Source organism: Lepidothrix coronata, unplaced genomic scaffold, assembly GCF_001604755.1.
Source record: "Lepidothrix coronata isolate B3197 unplaced genomic scaffold, Lepidothrix_coronata-1.0 Scaffold301, whole genome shotgun sequence".
Classification (NCBI taxonomy): Eukaryota; Metazoa; Chordata; class Aves; order Passeriformes; family Pipridae; genus Lepidothrix; species Lepidothrix coronata.
Genome location: NW_016690481.1, coordinates 679,713 through 697,194, shown reverse-complemented (window position 1 = coordinate 697,194; position 17,482 = coordinate 679,713). Strand labels below are relative to the sequence as shown.

At 58.7% G+C, this 17,482-nt stretch overlaps 2 protein-coding genes across 4 annotated transcripts; one reads left to right on the top strand and one right to left on the bottom strand.

Moving 5' to 3' along the window:
* Positions 1-826: 826 nt before the first annotated feature.
* Positions 827-5,204, top strand: CAPG (capping actin protein, gelsolin like). Of its 2 annotated transcripts, none has more exons than XM_017837303.1 (10): positions 827-906; positions 1,669-1,727; positions 1,794-1,966; positions 2,104-2,189; positions 2,566-2,733; positions 3,249-3,398; positions 3,479-3,571; positions 4,010-4,142; positions 4,218-4,306; positions 4,404-5,204. In XM_017837303.1, exons 2-10 carry the CDS (start codon positions 1,705-1,707, stop codon positions 4,467-4,469), a joined length of 981 nt encoding a protein of 326 aa, XP_017692792.1. In that variant the 5' UTR covers positions 827-906; positions 1,669-1,704; the 3' UTR covers positions 4,470-5,204. The 2 variants fall into 2 exon arrangements, with proteins under 2 accessions (XP_017692792.1, XP_017692791.1); XM_017837302.1 differs by having other exon boundaries at positions 2,035-2,189.
* Positions 5,205-5,907: 703 nt separating this feature from the next.
* Positions 5,908-16,928, bottom strand: DBNL (drebrin like). 2 transcript variants are annotated; one of them, XM_017837297.1, is made up of 13 exons: positions 16,799-16,928; positions 14,841-14,953; positions 14,530-14,604; positions 14,101-14,247; positions 13,432-13,509; positions 12,800-12,951; positions 12,108-12,162; positions 11,496-11,570; positions 11,292-11,394; positions 9,919-10,029; positions 8,402-8,508; positions 7,287-7,392; positions 5,908-6,975 (listed from the first exon to the last, which is right to left on the bottom strand). In XM_017837297.1, exons 2-13 carry the CDS (start codon positions 14,934-14,936, stop codon positions 6,836-6,838), a joined length of 1,245 nt encoding a protein of 414 aa, XP_017692786.1. In that variant the 5' UTR covers positions 14,937-14,953; positions 16,799-16,928; the 3' UTR covers positions 5,908-6,835. The 2 variants fall into 2 exon arrangements, with proteins under 2 accessions (XP_017692786.1, XP_017692787.1); XM_017837298.1 differs by lacking the exon at positions 9,919-10,029.
* Positions 16,929-17,482: the final 554 nt, after the last annotated feature.

Below are 17,482 nucleotides of genomic sequence, written 5' to 3'. Positions count from 1 at the left end.
GTGTGGACCACCCAGTACAGTCCCCCAGCCAATATAGCCCGCTTCCAGTTCAGCCCCCCCCCCGAGCACACCCAGTACAGCTCCCAGTATAGTCTTCACACCCAGTAGAGTCCCCCCTTCCCAGTACAACCCCCGTAGGGTCCCAAAGCTGCCCCAGCCCCTGGCAGGGGGGAAGAAGCCTGTGAGCCCCCAGGGGGGTGGCCCATGGGTGGCACTCTGTGCTCTGGGTGACACTGGGTTCTAGCGGGTGGGGGTCCTGGGGAGAGGTGTGTCCTGGACAGGGGTGGTCCCAGTAGGATGGGGTACAGTGTCCTCAGAGTGGAGGTGTCCCATGAGGGTCCCAGCAGGGTGGGGCTCGTGGAGGGTACATCCAGGAGGGTGGGGGTCCCAGCAGTGGGGTGGGGGGGTCCCATGAGAGTGTGGTGGATCCAGCAGTGTTGGGGGGTCGCTCAGGAGGAGGGGGGGATCCCCAGGACAGTCCCCAGGATGGTGGGAGTCCCAGTAGGGTGAGGGGGGATGTCAGTGGAATGGGGCTCCCAGCAGAGTGGGGAAGGGTCCAGGAGGGAGGGGGTCCCGGCAGAGTGTAGGTGGCCCCTGCACAGGGGCGGCGCTCAGGAGGGTGGGGGTCCCAGCAGTAGGGTGGGAGTCCCAGAGGGGAGGGGAAGCCCATAGGGGCAGGGGCTCCCAGCAGAGTGGGGGTCCTAGGGCTCAGTGCCCCCTCCATTCGAGGCCACGTGCCCCCCCGGGGGGCCCAGCCCCGTCCCCCCTGCTCGCCCTCCCCTCCCCGTCCCCACCCTTTCCTGCTCCTGACTCACCGCCGGCGCCTTCCGGGTGTCGGGGCGTCCGTCGGTGCCACTCGGCCGCAGCCTTGGACGGAGCCGGGGCTTCTCGGGGCGTCCCTCGGGGGTCTGTCTGTCCGTCGGGGGGGTCTGTCCGTTCGTGCGGAGGAGGGGCTGGCGCGGTGTCCATCTGTCCGTCATGGAATGTGTGCCTCGGGGATCTCTGTCTGTCTGTCTGGGGGCATCCCACCCCCGTGGGGTCTGTCTGTCTGCTAGGGTGTCCGTCTCCCCTTCCAGGTGTCTGGCTGTCCATCAGGACACCTCTGTCTATTGGGTGTCTGTCCGTCTTCCTGGGTGTCCATTTATCGGAGTGTCTGTCCATGGGGGTGTTCCCTTACCCATAGAGGTCTCCACCTGTACATGGGGGTGTCTGTCCATCCTCTGGGTGACTGCCTGTCCATTGTGGCATCTGTCTCCCTGGTGAGGTGCCCCTCTGTCCATCTGGGTGTCCATCGGGGTGTCCATTTGTCCACCTGGGTGTGTTCAGTTGCCTTCTGGATGTCTGTTGGCAAGTCTATCTGTCCTTCTGTGTGTCTGTTGGGGCATCTGTCTGTCCTTCTGAGTGTCCATCTGTCCATCACGGTGTCCCTCTGTGCAATGGGTTGTCCCTCTGTCCTTCTGGGTACCTGTCCAGATATCGGTCTGTCCTTCTGAGTGTCTCATTGTTTATCGAGGTGTCCATCAGGGTGTCCACTTGTCCTTCTGGGTATCTGTTAGGGCATCCATTTGTTCTTCAGGGTAATAATCTGTCCACTAGGGTGTCCTTGACCTTCTGGCTCTCCATCCTTTGTGTCCATCTCATGGTGTCCCCCCATCCGTCCATCCACAGGTCCATCCATCCACCCATCTCTGCCACCCCAACGCCATGTACACCGCGCTCCCCAAAAGGTACATCCCCTCCCCACTACCCCCCCTTCCCTGATTGCCCCCCTCTCACCCCTGCCTGCCCCACAGTGGTTCCCCTTTCGGCCCTGCAGCCACTCTCCCGGGGCTGCACATCTGGCGGGTGGAGCAGCTGCGGCCCGTGGAGGTCCCCGAGGCTGCCCGGGGGATTTTCTTCTCCGGGGATTCTTACCTGGTGCTGCACAACGGGCCAGAGGAGCGCGCCCACCTCCACCTGTGGATGGGTGAGCGCCGGGGGGGCTGTGGGGCTCCAGGGGCAGGTGGGGTTGGGTGCTGACCTGGCTGCCCACAGGCCGGGACTCCTCGCAGGACGAGCGGGGCGCCTGTGCCCTCCTCTCCACCCAGCTGAGCTCTCTGCTAGGCGAGCGCCCCGTCACTCACCGTGAGGTGCAGGGCAACGAGTCTGACCTCTTCATGGAGTACTTCCCCCACGGCCTCACCTACCAGGTACTGGGGTGCCCAGCGGCACTTGGGGTCCTCCCAGTATGCAGCACCCCAACCAGGCTTCCAGCACCCCAGATGGGTGCTCAGTGTCACCGCTGGGCTCTCCACACCCTCACTACTCTGCTTCATCTGTGCTGTGCAAGAGGGACCCCCACTGGGTGCTGGGCACCCTCAGAAGGTGCTCAGCATCCCTTCTGGGTGTTCACATTCATGCTGGATGCTTGTCATCCCCACTGGGTGCTGGGCACCCCATCAAGTGCTCAGCACACCCATGTGGTGCTCAGCATCCCCTCCAGGTGCTAACTATCCATGCTGAGTGTTTGCCACCCCCATTTGGTGCTGGACACCCCATGGAGTGCTGAGCCCCCTGTGCCAGCAGGAAGGTGGTGTGGCCTCAGCATTCAAGCCCACCCAGCCCAGCCCCAGCCCTGGCCCTGCACCCAAACTGTACCAGGTGAAGGGCAAGAGGAAGATCCGGGCGAGTGAGCGAGACCCAGCCTGGGCCAGCTTCAACACCAGGGACTGCTTCCTCCTCGACCTGGGACAGGTGAGTGGGGTGCACTTGCCCCCTCCCTGGGCCTGCTGTCCCCATCTCTGGCCCCCAGGTCCTTCTCATGTGGTGGGGGGGAGGGGGCAAGTTCAACGTGTCCTATGTGTCCCTCTGTCCTCTGGGGCATCCATCAGCTCATTGGGGTGTCCCTCTTGGTTGGGGCACCTGTACCTCCATAGGACTGGCTGTTTGTCCTTCTGTTGGGGTGTCTGTCCATCTCTCCAAGCGCCCAGCCATCTGCAGGGGTGTCTGCCTCATTTTTGGGGTGTCTATCTGTTGGGGTGTCTGTCTGTCTCTTGGGTGCCCACTGACCTCTTGGGGTGTCCCCCTATCCGGAGCGGGGTTTGATGGTTGGGGTGTCTGTCCATCCATTGCAGTGTCCCTCTGCCCATCGCAGCATCTTCCTGGACCAGCTTCAACCCCCGCGGCTGCTCCATCCCCAGCCTGGCTGAGGCAGGTTGGGGACCACTGTGGGGTGGCTCCATCACCACTGTTCCCCTCCCTGTCCCCAGACCCTTTTCGTGTGGTGTGGGGCCCGGAGCAACGTCCTGGAGCGCAGCAGGGCGCAGGAGCTGGCTGTGGCCATCCGGGACAGCGAGCGGGGTGGCAAGGCACGCCTGGAGATCGTGGTGGACGGCGAGGAGCCACCCGAGATGGTCCAGGTACGTCCTCACTGGGAGGAGAGGGGGACGTGGGTGTCCCTGGGGTGGCTCTGTGACACCCCCATCTTGTCCCCTGGCAGGTGCTGGGCCCCAAGCCCCCCTTGCAGGAGGGCAGCCCCGAGGAGGACGTGGCAGCTGACCGGAGCAACACGGGGGCAGCCGTGCTCTACAAGGCAAGGACATGGCAGGACACCCCCGTGGCACCAGGGCTGGGCATGGCTGAGCGTCACCATGGAGGGCACAGGGATGGAGATGGCCAGGGGACACCATGGTGATTCTAGGGTCAGGCATGGCCAGGGACAGTGCAGTGGTCCCATGGGAGACGTGGGACTGGGCAACACCAGGGGACACTGTGGTGGCCCCTGGGCATACGTGAAGCTGTGGACAACCAGGGGACACTCCAGTGGTTCTAGGAAAGCCACAGGGAGCTGTGCATGGCCAGCAGACACACCTTGGTGGCCCCAGAGAGCATATGAGGCTGGGCATGGCCTGGGGACACAGTGGATGCCCTGAGGCAGGCATGGATGGGGAATGCTGCAGTGGCTGGGTGGGAGGACACCGGGCTGGGGCAGCTCTGGGTGACCTTGCAGTGACGTCCCCTCCACGGGCAGGTGTCGGACGTGACGGGGCGCATGGACCTGACCCAGGTGGCCGCTGGCAGCCCCTTCAGCCAGAGCCTGCTCTGCCCCGATGACTGCTTCGTGCTGGACAACGGCGCTGGCGGGAAGGTCTACGTCTGGAAAGGTGCCTGGGGTGGGGACACAGGGTGACATGGAGACGGGGGCCATGCCCAGAACGGCTCTGACATCCCCACCGCAGGGCGCAAGGCCAATGAGCAGGAGCGCCGTGCAGCCCTCAGGGTGGCCGAGGAGGTGATCGCCCGCATGGGCCACCCGCCCCAGACACAGGTGGGTGCAGTGGTGAGGGGTGCCCGGGGGCTGGCATGGGAAGCATCACCCCCTCCCGATCCCTGTCCCGTCCCTGTCCCCATTGCTGTCCCGGCAGGTGGAAATCCTACCCCAGGGCTGCGAGACGCCCCTCTTCAAGCAGTTCTTCACCAGCTGGAAGTGAGCAGCAGGTGCCCATGGGGCCAGTGCCCAGTCCAGGGTGTCACCAGGCTTATGCTGGCTGTGCCAGCTCCCTGCAATGCTTGTGCCCTGCTCAGCCATCCCTATGCCTGTGTCTTTGCCCATCCCATCCCCATGCCATTGTCACTCACATCCTTGTGCATCACATCCTTGACAACCCATGCCAAGCCCATGCCATCTCCATTGCTGTGCTATCCCTGTGCCTTTGCCCACCCCGTGTCCTTGCCACAACCGTCTCCTGCCATCCCCAAGCCCGTGTCATCCCCCTTCCTGTGCCATTCCCTGTGTCATCCCCATCCCTTTGCCCCTCCCATGCCCACATCATCCCTGTCCATCCCTGTGCCATCCCCATGTCCACATCACTTCCTTCCCCATCCCTACCTCATCCCCAAGTCCAAGCCATCTCCTTCTTATGCCAACCGCATCCCATGCCATCCCTCCTCCACACCATCCCCAAACCCATGTCATCCCTGCCCCTGTGCCATCCTGTCATCCCCACTCCTTTGCCCACCCTGTGCCTACCTCCATCCCCATCCCTACACCATCCCAAGCCACGCCATGCCCACAATACACCTTCCCCCTGCCACTGCTGCCATAACTGGGCCACCTGCACCCCTGACCACCTTCCTGAGTGTGCCTGTGCCACGCTGTGCCCACCCCGTGCCCATGCATCTCACCCCTTGCCCAGGGCCCCGGAGAATAAAGGGACAGTGCCACATCCTGTGTCTGGCTGCTCTGGGTGTGGTACCAGCCCTGGGGATGGGGGGACACTAGGGGACTCAGGACAGGGCAATGGCCCTGCAGGGGACGAAGGTGTCCCCACCACCCTGGTGTGATGACACCCCACATGGTACCCTACAGGGCCACCTGTGTCACCAGGGCACCAGCCCTCTGCCCCATGAGGTGATACCCACAGCTACAGGATGTCCCCAGGGGCTGGCAGCACCCAGAGTGACCAGGAGCCTCAGTCCTTGTGTGACCACCTGACCCCGAAGTGGTTGGGAAAGGTGGGAGATGGCTCCCAACTGGCTGCCACCCTGCATCCCCCACGTCCCCAAATCACCCGTGTGCTCAAGTCCCTGATACCTCCAAATGCCCAGTGTACCTCCATGTCCACATCCTCGAATGTCCCACCCTCTGCTCTCTCCACAGTCCCTGTGTCCCCAAACCCTCAGTGTCACCAACAACACCCCCAAATCCCCTCACCACCCTGGGGCCAGCCAGACCCTGCAACCCCCATCACTGCTGGCTGCTCCCTCCCTCATTAGACCCAGATAATTAGTGTTGGAACTAATTATGTCCCCAGTTACCCCTCCCTTGGCCCCTGCTCATGACAATCTGATGTGACAACACGTCTGGCATTAGGGGCACCAAACCCTTGGCATTCCACCCCAATTCCCACCCACATCCTTTCACATCCATCACCAAGGAAAAGCCCTTTTATTGTAGCTGGGGAGGGCCTGAGGTGGGGGGAGAGGGAGGGGGAAGGAGCCCAGGGGAGGGACTTAGAGGAGCCACCATGTTCCCCAGTGGGAGGAGTGGGTGAGCCAGGACCCCCTGACACCTCAAACCCCATCCTCTCCTTTTACTCCTAAAGTGACACTGAGGTGGGAAACTCAATGTGGGGAAGGGGCTGGGCTTTTCCTTGTTCACAGTGAATTTGGGGTAATGGGGGAGGTCCCACCCGCTTGGCCTGGCTGGATCTGCACTGTAGGGGAGCTTATTCACTCCCAATTTAAATCCCTGGAGCATGATTTGGGGAGAGGGAAGGGAAACCCTCTGGTGGGGAGAGCAGGGAGGAAAACAGGTTCACGTGTGGCGAGCTCGGGGTGGTCAGGGTTGGGGGGGAACAGAGCCAGGATTCAGCTCTCCTGGTGATGCCAAAACCATTCTGATGAGCTTTGCTGGTGAAATAAAATTGGGAAAGTGGCTTCTCCGGTGTGGCTGCAGCAGGTCCAAGGTCACAGGGTGAGAGAGAGTGCAGGGGGGAGGTAATTTGTTCCCTGAAAATGCCCTGTGAGGGATTTGCCACCTCCCTCCATCCCACTCCAAAGCCAAGGGAGGAAGGGGAGACCAGCACTGTGGGGCTCAGGGTAGGATGGACCCTTCACCCACCCAAGGGCAGCTATGGGGGGCAGGGGGGCAGCACCTGGGGGGACCCCACTGCCCAGGGAGTGGGGAATGGCACTTCACTTAGAGAGAGAAAGAAAGAGAGAAGAAGAAAAAGCCACACGTCATTTGGAAGAATCAGGCAGGAGCTGAGTGGTCCCAGGAGGCTGGAATGGTCCCAGGGGTCTGGAGCAGTCCCAGGGGTCTGGAGCCCCCCACCAGCCCCCCCGCCAGTCCCCCCTACTCTATCAGTTCCACGTAGTTGGCAGGGAACATGCCAAAGTGACCATCAGGGCCGTAGCCACGCCACCAACCCTCGTCAATCATCTCGATGTTGGTGATGATGTTCTCAGGATCAAAGGAGATCTCGGTGTCATCAGCTGGAATGGAATAGAGAGAAGGAGGGGGGGTCAGACCACCTGTACCCTCCCAGCTCTGGGGTTTCCAACATAAGAGGAGTGTGGAGCTGCTGGAGCAAGTCTAAAGGAAGTCTCAGAGATGCCCCGAGGGCTGGAGCCCCTCTGCTCTGGGGACAGGCTGGGAGAGCTGGGTGTGTTCACTTGGAGGAGAGAAGGCTCTGGGGAGACCTGAGAGCCCCTTCCCGTGCCTAAAGGGGCTCCAAGAGAGCTGGAGAGGGACTTTGGACAAGGGCCTGGAGTGGCAGGACACAGGGAATGGCTGTGGGTCTCACCAGCCTGGTAGTCGTAGAGCGCTCGGGCACAGAGCCCCTTCCCCGCCAGGTCCGGCGGCTCCTGGTACTCCAGCCCATAGTCGTATTTGGCATCATCAGCTCGTTCCTTCAGGAAGGAAGGAGAGAGGGAGAACAGGAATTACCAGAAGAAAAGGGAGGGAGGGAGGAAAACAGCAACGTGAAGCACCCAGAGAGGTAGATCACCCCTGGGGCTCAGAGGCTGGAGGTCCCGGGTGCCCCCCGGAATAAAACCTGGGCTCTGGGAAAGTCTCGCCACATCTCTGCCACGGGACCCAGGAGACCAAACCAGCCCTGAGCCGAAGAGTCAAGGTGGCCACCTCTCCAGTCAACACTGATCCCTGTCCCTTGAGATCTCATCCCAACAAAACCACTGGAGACCAGTGGCAGACAACCTGTCTGGAATCTGATCCTTATCCCTTGGGGTCCCCCCTGCAGAGAGAGGTTCAATTCCCATGGATAAGCTCCAGCTTCCCATGGAGCTTTCTGCCGGAGCCTGAGCCAGCTGTCATTTGCTTTCCTCTGGAAAGGCTGAGGGGATTGCTCAGCCCATCTACTCTGGAATCCTTTGGAATCTGCTGGACACTTCCAGACAAATTCCAGAATGATAAAATGATGTTTGGAATGCTGATGGTTTGGTGAGCAGAGGAGAGGAAACCAAAGGGCCCCACATCTCCAAGGGAAGCACAGCACAACCCCACTATTAGCCACTGGAGAATATTGGAGCACGCCAAGAATAGCTGGGAATTCCAGCTCTGCTGGGTTTGGATGTGCAGGAGAAGGAGGAGAAAGGGCTTTGAAGAGGCTTGTGGATCCTCTCCCCTCACTGGCTCTGGAGCACTGACAACAGCTGGACGGCCCTGGAGTACAGGCTGGGTGCCAGGGGCTCAGCACCAGTGTCTCCCACTGGGAGCACTGGGGAGGGATGCAGCAGCACCCCCTCACCAGGCAGATGCACTGGAGTGCACGTGAGCTCCAGGGTTTCTCCTACTGATTTTAGCCCAGAAAAGGGTTCCAGACCCATCCTAAAGGATAAAGCCACGCTCTCCTACATGAATTCTGGCCCCTCCTCAGGGGTCCCTGCCCCCCAAACGCACCTGGGGAGGCTCCTCATAGATGGCTGAGGGCTCCGGAGGCTCCTCGTACAGATTCGTCTCTTCCACACGGGACATCGGGACGCCAGAATTGTACCCGGAGTCTCGTCCTGAGGAGAAACATGGCATCTGTCACCAAAATCACGCCCTGTTCCCTTGTCCATCTGCCTCCTGCTCCAGGCTGGAGTGACAGCACATTCCTGGTGGAAGCTGGGTGTCCCCCAGATCTCCTGTCCAGCCAGGGAATGGAGCATGCTTGGACCATGGGATGGGGCAGGCAGGAAGCACAGAAGAGAGCAAGCAGGGGTTTAGGGAGCAGTGAAAAGGATAAGGGAGAGATCCAGGATCTCCAACAGGGAAGGGATAAACTCGAAGGGATAAACTTACTCTGGATGAACCATGTTCCCGTGGAGGGGAAGGGCTGGAGTGGAGGCCATGGCCAAGAGCAGCATCTAGTGGTGATGGTGGCCTGGCTACACTGGAGCATGGCCCTGGCCCTCGGCACATCCCTGGGCCCCAGTCTGTCCCTGGTCTCTGCCTCACCCCTGGCCCTCTCCTTGTCTCTGGTCCTCAGCCTGTCCCTGCCCCCCACCTCATCTCTGGACCCACAGCTTGTCCCTGGTCCTCAGTTCATCCCTGGCCCCCAATTTGTTGTCCCTAAACCCCACCTCACACCTCATCATCCCTGGCCCCCACCTTGTTTATGCCCTCACCTCCTCCCTGCACATGGCAGGGGGGTGGAACTAGATGGTCCTTCACATCCCTTCCAACCCAAACCAACCTGTGATTCCATGATTCAGGGACAAGGCCAACCCTCAGTGCCACCCACAGCACATGGGGAGACCTCTGGGCACAGCCAGCCCTCTTCTGGAATCGCTCCCTGTCCCAAACCACTGGAAAGTGGTTAAGCAGGGGCACCTTCCACTAGCCCAGGTTGCTCCAAGCCCCATCCAACCTGGCCTTGGACACTTTCAGGGATGGGGTAGCCGCAGCTTCTCTGGGCAACCTGTGCCAGTGCCTCACCACCCTCACAGGGAAGAATTTCTTCCCAATATCCCATCTAACCCTGCCCTCTGGCAGTAGGAAGCCATTCTTCCTTGTCCTGTCACTCTGTGGCCGTGTACTGGTCTTTACTGGGACAGGGAAACAGCCCAGTCTAACTCTGGAGTTGGGAAACCCCTGCACAGGGGGTGTCTCAGGGCACTTTGGGCAAGTCCAAGTGTGACTATCAAAGCCCCTGTGGTCTGGAGGGGGCTGGGGGTGCTTGGAGCTGAATTCCAGCCTTTCAGCAGGAGATATCCTCATCCCCTGGACACTGAGCCTTCGGCTGAGGACTAGGAGGAACCATCCTCACCTCAGCATCACACTCAGCCCTGGCTGGAGACAAACACGGGGGTTCCTGGTCCAAGGAATGGGAAAAACACATGGAGTCTCTGAGCCAGGCCCCAACATGCCCAATTTTGTGGAATCTATTTGAAAAGATGCAGAGAAAAGCTCTGGGGAGGGAGCCAAGCACGAACCTGCTGCAGGTACTGGGGAGGCTGGAGGTGACCCCCAAACATCCCCGCTGGGGGAGGCAGGACTGGGCACAGAGTTCACCTCCTTCTGCAGGAACGGGCTGCGGAGCTTCCCTGGAAAAGGAGACTGAGGGGCTGCAGGAGCTGGGCAGGCAGCAGGACTCCCAGCCCACGACTGTGCACCCAGGGGTGCTGCTGAGTCACCCTCCCAAGCAGGATTTTCCAGCTCTAATCCTGGTTGTGGAAAACAAGTTTGGCAACTGGTTACAGCAGCAGCAGCCAAGGGAAAATTTAAAAAAAAAAAAAAAAGATTTTGGGGGAGGAAGAGGAGCTGGGAGACCCTGCCACTGGCTCTCCAGGGTGATTTCTGGAGCAGTCTGAATGCCACAGACATCAAACTGGGAGGGGATGATGCAAACTGGTTTCTGCCAGTCCATTTCCTGTGGCAAGAGTGAACTGTGCACTGTTATCTCTCTATCTCCACCTCCAAACCAAACAAAAGCTGAGGAGAAGAATTGCCAGACAAACCCTACCAGCACCAAGACTCCAGTCTACCCTCACCTCTGAGTCTGATCAGTTGCAGGGTATTTATCTCCTTTTCTTCCATGAAAACCATCAAATCCTAATGACATACCTCAAAATCACCCTCTCCCCCTGATGTTTAACCAGCAAAAAGGACATTTTCCCAGTGTGGAGTTTCTTCCTCTCCCACTCATGCCTTGCCTGCCCAAGGAAGAAAGGATTTGTGCTCCTGTCACCAAGTAAAAGTGATTATTCAATGAATCAATTTCAGGTGCTTTGGAGGGGGTTGCACTGAGGAGGAGGAGGCAGTCACCCAGGGGTGTCATGCGCTCACAGGGACTTCCTCAGCCGCTCTCAGCTCTGCTTTGCAAACTTCCTGGTTTCTATCAGAGAGATCAAATCAGGCTCTTCCAACATCCTGCTTGGCTCGGGCAATGCAAAAATTTGGGCAGAACTTTGGGCAGTCGGGATAGATTGCAATGGTGGTGTCTTTCTGGTGTCAATGTGTTGAACTTCCATTGAAAAAAATGAAATTTGAGGTTCAGAAGGGAAGGCAGAGTATGGAAAACTTCTGTCTTGGTGGTTAAAACTTGGCACAGCTGGAACCTCACTTTGGAAAATGGCAGGAGCTAGGGGTAGGACACCACAGCAAAGAACATCGACGTGATGAGAGCTGCCTGTTCTCAGCCCGAACAGCGGCCTCACAGTATCACTGCCCCACTGGGACCCCACTGGGACCCTGCTCCACTGGGACACGGTGGAGGACTGAGGGTGGCCCCCATCACCCTCCCTGCGTCCCCTCACACCCCTCACACCTGGCTGTGCCACCCTCCCTGTGTCCCCTCACACCGTACCTGGCTGGGTTGGTGTCCCCATGTCCCCCGGCCCCGCTCTCTCCCTCTGCTTGAAGATGTCGCGGGGATTCACGGCTCTCTGTGCAATCAGAGTCGCAGCCTCCTGCCCAGGGAAGGGCCCAGAGGCCACGTCAAGGTCACAGAGCAGCAGCAGGGGGGACAGAGCCGAGGCAGACACCCCCCAGAGCGCTCCCAGCTCCATACCTGGGCTTTCTCCACTGACTCGCTTCTCTTGAAGCCCTTCCTCTGTCGGGTCTCGTACTCCTCAGCCTGCTCCTTCTGCAGCACCAAGAGAGGGTCTGGGTGCTGAGCTAGCCCACTCTGGACACATCCAGCTGCTCCAGCCCCATCCAGTTCCTTCCAGCATCATCCTATCCCCATCCTGCCTCTTCTGCCCACTCCAGTCCCTCCAGCCCCATCCTGCCTCCTCTGGACCCAAGGAACTCACATGGCGATGGAGGGGGAATGGAGAGGAAACCCTGGATCTGGGAGGGAGGCTGAGAAAAGGCACTTGGTTTCATGGAATCATGGAATGATTCAGATTGGAAAAGCCCTCTGAGATCACCAAGCCCAACTGTTTCCCCAGCACTGCCAAGGCCACCCATGTCCCCATGTGCCACATCCACGTGTCTTTTAAATCCTTCCAGGGCTGGGGACTCCACCACTGCCCTGGGCAGCCCTTTACCATGAAGGAATTCTCCCAATATCCAACCTAAACCTCCCCTGTGCAACCTGGCCATTTCCACTTGTCCTATCCCGGGTCTCTATCCCCTCCATCATGGATAAACCTCGCCTGGGGCCAACGCCAGAGCTCACCCATTGCTGCTGCTCCCTGTCCCTGTTCTCAGCCTCCTGTTGCTGCTGGAGTCTCCTGTGGGGACAAACTGGGGTTAAAACCAAGGATTTGGGACCTCAGCCCATTGCAGCTCCCTGGGAAGAGCACAGGAAGGATGTCCCCCTCACTCTGGGGACACTCCCCCTCACTTTGGGGCCAGATGAGGAGTCACAGGTCACCCTTGGAGAGAGGAACATTGTGAGAGGGGCAGGAGCAGCTCCAAATATTGGGATTAATCCAGAGAAATCTCTTCCTCAGGGATATGGACATGAGCATCCAGATGTGGGGGCCAAGCAGACTTCCCTGCAGTCCCTCAGGGCTCAGATTCCCCCAAAGCCAGCCTAGACCTCCAGCACCCCAAAAACAGGGGCCATGGGTGTTAGGGAGGAGTTTGGGAAGCAAGAGGGGGACGAGTGGGCAAGGAGAGCTAGGGAGATGCTCCCTCCAACCCAGAGCAAAATCCTTTCCACATATGCTCCCTTAAAGGAGATTTCCTGGGATTGCAGGAATTCCAGCAGTGAGGAATGTATGGACATGATCCACCATTCCCTGAGGAACAACCTCTGCAGGAGTCGGGATAGCTCACATACATGGTGACAAGGATACCCAGCACCACTGAGAGACCCCAGAGGGCAGGATGGCCTCTTGGAATCATTCCCAACATCCCACTCACTTCTGGGCTTCGATTTCACTGGATCTGGCTTTGAACCTCTGCTCCCTCCCTGCCGCCTCCTGCAGCTCCCGCTCCCGCCGCTCCCGCTCCAGCCGCTGCCGCTCCTCCTCCGCCCTCCTCTTCTCCTCCAGCCGCCGGTTCTCCTCATCCTTCTGAGGGCACACAGGCATGGAGGGGTGGGGGTCACAGGCACTGCCCCCAGCCCTCTGCATCCCAGGGCACACAGCAGGTCCCAGGGCTGGTGGCCCCCAGCCAGAAGGTTCACACATCATTAAACCCCAGTAAAACCCAACATGAAAGGGGAAGGAAACACAGGGCAGCCTTCAGAGGGGACAAAAATCAGTTTCCTCACCCAAACAGGGTTTGTTTGGAGCTGGGGTGCACCCCAGCCCCCCTCCCCCGTGCCCATCCCAGCAGCCCTGAGCCAAACTCAGATGAGAAAAAGGAGCACCTTCCTCTTCAGGACTCAGCCCCTCCTCCCTGAGCACCCGAAGGCAGCAGCTCTGCACTTCCCTGAGCTCTGGATCTCTGATTCCAGGCAGCATTATCCGATTCCCAGACAGGGAACACAGCATGTGGAGAGTAATCTCCAGCTAAATCCAAAGTCTTCGTGCTCTGAGGCATGTGCTCACCTCTGCTTTGGCCCAGAAATTATCCTTATTGACCCGCTTGATTTCGGACATCGCGTTTGTCTTCTGGTAGACGGAGCCCTGGGGAGGGAAGGCACAGACAAATCACCATTTTTGCATTTTTTGTCAAAAATCAGCCCAAATCAGCACAGTCTGAGACTTCTTCTAAGAAGTTCCTATAACCTGATGCTTTGCCCCAAAATTCAAAGAAGGGTTGGGTGAGGCCAGCAACGTGTATGTTGCCAAAAATGGGCAATTGCAGGCCCTGGCACAGGTTGGCCAGAGAAGCTGTCCAAGGCCAGGTTGGACAGGACTTGGAGCAATCTGGTCTTGTGGAGGGGGGCAGGGGGGTGGAACTGGATGAGCTTTAAGGTCCCTTCCAACCCATCCATTCCGTGATTCCACGCTTTGAACCTGCCCTGTCAGTGTAAACCCACTGCCTCTTGTCCCGTCACTCCAGGTCCTTCTCCAAAGTCCCTCTCCAGCTCTCTTGGAATCCCTTTGGGCACTGGAAGGGGCTCTAAGGTCTCCCTGGAGCCTTCCCTTCTCCAGGCTGAACATTCCATGGATGTGTCAATGCCCAGGGAGCCACTTCCATCACTGGATGAGAGTGGTCCCAGACCTTCCCTCATCCAGAGGGACCACCCCAAAACCCTCCTGGATTCAACTCACCACAGGAGCCTGAGGCCCTGAATCCTGGAACTTGCTGCTCTCCTTGTGGAAGCTGTAGTTGGCTCCAGAGGCCTTGGCCACTTTCTCCATGATGAGTTCAGGCTCCACATCCTCCTCTGCCCGGGCGTTGATGGTGACATGAGCCCCCTGAGCAGAAAGAACCAGCACAGGGGTGAAGGGGTCACTCTGGGAGCCCCCAAACCCACCACCTTGCCCTGGTGGGTCCTGTCTGCACTCCCGGAGCCCCCAAGGGAAGGAAAAGGGTTCTGGTGAGATGGAGAAAATCTCCAGACAGATTTTTTGGACAACCTGGTCTAAGTAGAAAGTGTCACTGCCCATGGCAGGGGGCTGGAACTGAATGGTCTATAATGTCTCTTCAACTCAAAGCATTCCATGATTCCCTAAGGGAGGACATGGGGAGGATCAGACCTTTAGGAAGTTGGCCACGGTGCTGACGTGGTTGGCGCAGGCTCCTTTCCGCACGTCATTGACACCTTCACCTGTCTGTAAAGAGAAACCATCGGCTCACCTGAGCCCATCCCAGCTGGATCCATGGCAGCAGCACCTGGATCGAGCCTGACTCTCTCTCCAGATCTCTTGGAGGCTCTTCAGGCACTGGAAGGGGCACCAAGGTGTCCCCAGAACCTTCTCTTCTCCAGGCTGGACACCCCCAGCTCTCCCAGCCTGGGCACAGGGGCTCCAGTTCCCTCCCCGATAAACTGGGGTCCATCCCCACTCACCCAGTTGATGAGGACGTATTTGGGCAGCCCGGAGTTGGGATCCTTCACCCGGCAGAAGCCGTACATCACCTTCCCGCTGTTGAGCTCCTCCACCATCTCCTCCAGCCCCCCGTCTGCCCCGGGAGGAAGGAGAGGGGGTGAGTCCAGTCCATTCCACACACATGCTGGGAACAGCCAAACCCATGGAGGCTGCAGCTCCCAGCCCCCTATTCCCTGGAGATTATCCCCGTGAGATTTGGGGATGTCCTACCACAGGATCGTCTCAGACCCCCCAGTGTTTACCCTGGTCCTTCCATCACCTGATCATTTGTCATCCACATAATTATTTGGGAGCCAAGCCCCAGCCTTCTCTCACCCACCCCCATTCTCGGCAGCCTTCATCACCCAGTTCCTCTTCCTCAGGCTTTCACAAACCCCATACAGAAAGATCCTGGATCTGTAACCAAGTGAAGGGATGGCAGAGAAGGGGAAGGAGCTGCTCACACCCCCAGATTAATTAGAGGCTTTAATGAGAGCAGGCAGCTGCCAGTTCTGCCCACAGGTTCCTGTACAAAACCATGCTCCGGCGAGCACCGGCACAGCCGGAAAACACCTCATGAGGGCAGGAATGGTGCTGGGAAGTGGTGGAGGAACTGGCTGAGCTTTGTTCCTGCTTTGTCAGACAGGAAGTAGAGAAGGAACCAAGAGGGCGACATGGGGCAAGGCCCTGCTTGTCCTCCTTCTGCCCTGACGCTTCCTTTGCTGTTAAACACATCCAGGGTGGTCTCAGCGTCAGACTTGGGGGCTCAGAAGTGAATCCCAGGGGGAAAATCCCACACAGGGCTCAGGCAGGGGCTGGGTGAGCAATGGGAAGGGCACAGCATTGCTCCCACTATGCCAAAAAGCTACCAGGAACGGAGGAAAACTACGAAAAACTCACACTCTCATCTTGAAAAAATTACTCCAGACCACAATTCCCCCTACACTGGATTGTCTGAGCCCTGAATGGGGGGAAAAGAGCCACTGACCCTGATCAGCCCTGGCAGGATGGGCACAGCCCAGCCCAGCTTGCTCTGCACTGCAGGAGCACCCAGATCGTTTCCCTCTCCTTATTAAATATTTATGCTTTGTCTCTAAATTTGGCTCCAAACCCAGCAGGGAAGTTGAAGGCTGGAAGTCTGAGGCCGGTTGGGTGAGTGCTGGCATGGAAGGACATGATGGGAATGCTAGAGGGAGAAGGGATCTGTGAGGAGCTCGGGGCACACCCTCTGCAGCTCCCCAAAACCCTCATCTGTGGCTCAACAAGAGCTTTTCCTGAACAAAATTCCCCAGCACCATGGCCCTGGCTCCATGGGCTCCGCCAGGCCCTGCAGAGCATCCCAGAAACTTCCATAGTGCTCTGTGGGTTGGGAGAAACACCTGGAAATTAGGGAAGAAGCCAGGGAGGGATAAGAGGATACAAATACCTAGAGTGGGGAAACCCTCTATTGCGCTGCTTCCCAATAGTTTTGGCTTCCCAGCCAGGAGCGTTTCAGTGGGAACCAGTAGTCAGATAAAAAATAAAAAAAACCTAATCATGAGAAGGAGAGAATTGGATGTGAGAGGCTTCAGGAGCATTTAGTGGGAGCCCCAGCCGGGTGAACGGCTGGAGAGCCACATGGTCCTGCCTAAATCCGGGATCTAAAATACTTCAGAAATGCACAGAGCAACCAGGGTCCAAACTCTGGATCCTTGGGAAAGGAGGAAAATGAAAAGGAAGAAGAAGCAGAGCTGCCAGCAAGTCTCTGCTCCATATTCCTCACTCTAAAATCACACTGGACACCCCGACACAGCTGCCACCCTTGTCCAACCACCAAGGGCACTCCCCAAAACACCCTCAGGGGTTAAAAACCCCCTGACATCCCAAGCAGGCAGAGTGACAGAAGCCCTGGAAGCCCCCAGACCCACAGGAATGGGGGGACAGACCCCAACACGCTCACCTCCAGAGCCAGCCACCCGCAGGTCATTGCTGTTGCCTTCATAGGTGAACAGAGCCCTAAAAATAAGGCAGAAAGGGGATTTTTAGCCAGTTTTATCCAGCACGGTGCCCATCTGGGGTGTCCACACACCCCCGACACCTCCTGAAGCTCAGAGCCCCACAGAGACCCCCACCCCACATGCTGCCCACCCCGCAGCCCAGGGACTTACTGATCCTCCAAGACACCCCCACAGCCCTGATCCCCTCTATACACCTCACAGCTCCTCATACACGCCCACAGCCCCCCTACACACCCCTGACCCCCTCATACTACTCACACCCCTGATCCCTTCTATACATCCCACATGCCCCCCAAGCACCCCCACACTCCCTGACACTCCACATCCCCCCACAAGTCACTGGCCCGGCCCTAAAACTTCCCCCAGATCACCCATCCCCAGCCATCCGTTTCACTTCCACCCCTCCACCCCCTCCCCACCCCCTCCCATTCCCCCTTCATCCCCCATCCCCCACCCGAGTCATCCTCGGCCCTCCTAAACACACACGGCCCCCAAACACCCCACAGACCCTCGCACACCCCCCATCCCCCCACCTGCCCCCGTCACCCCCAAACATCCCCCCAAACACCCCACAGACCCTCGCACACCCCCCATCCCCCCACCTGCCCCCGTCACCCCCAAACATC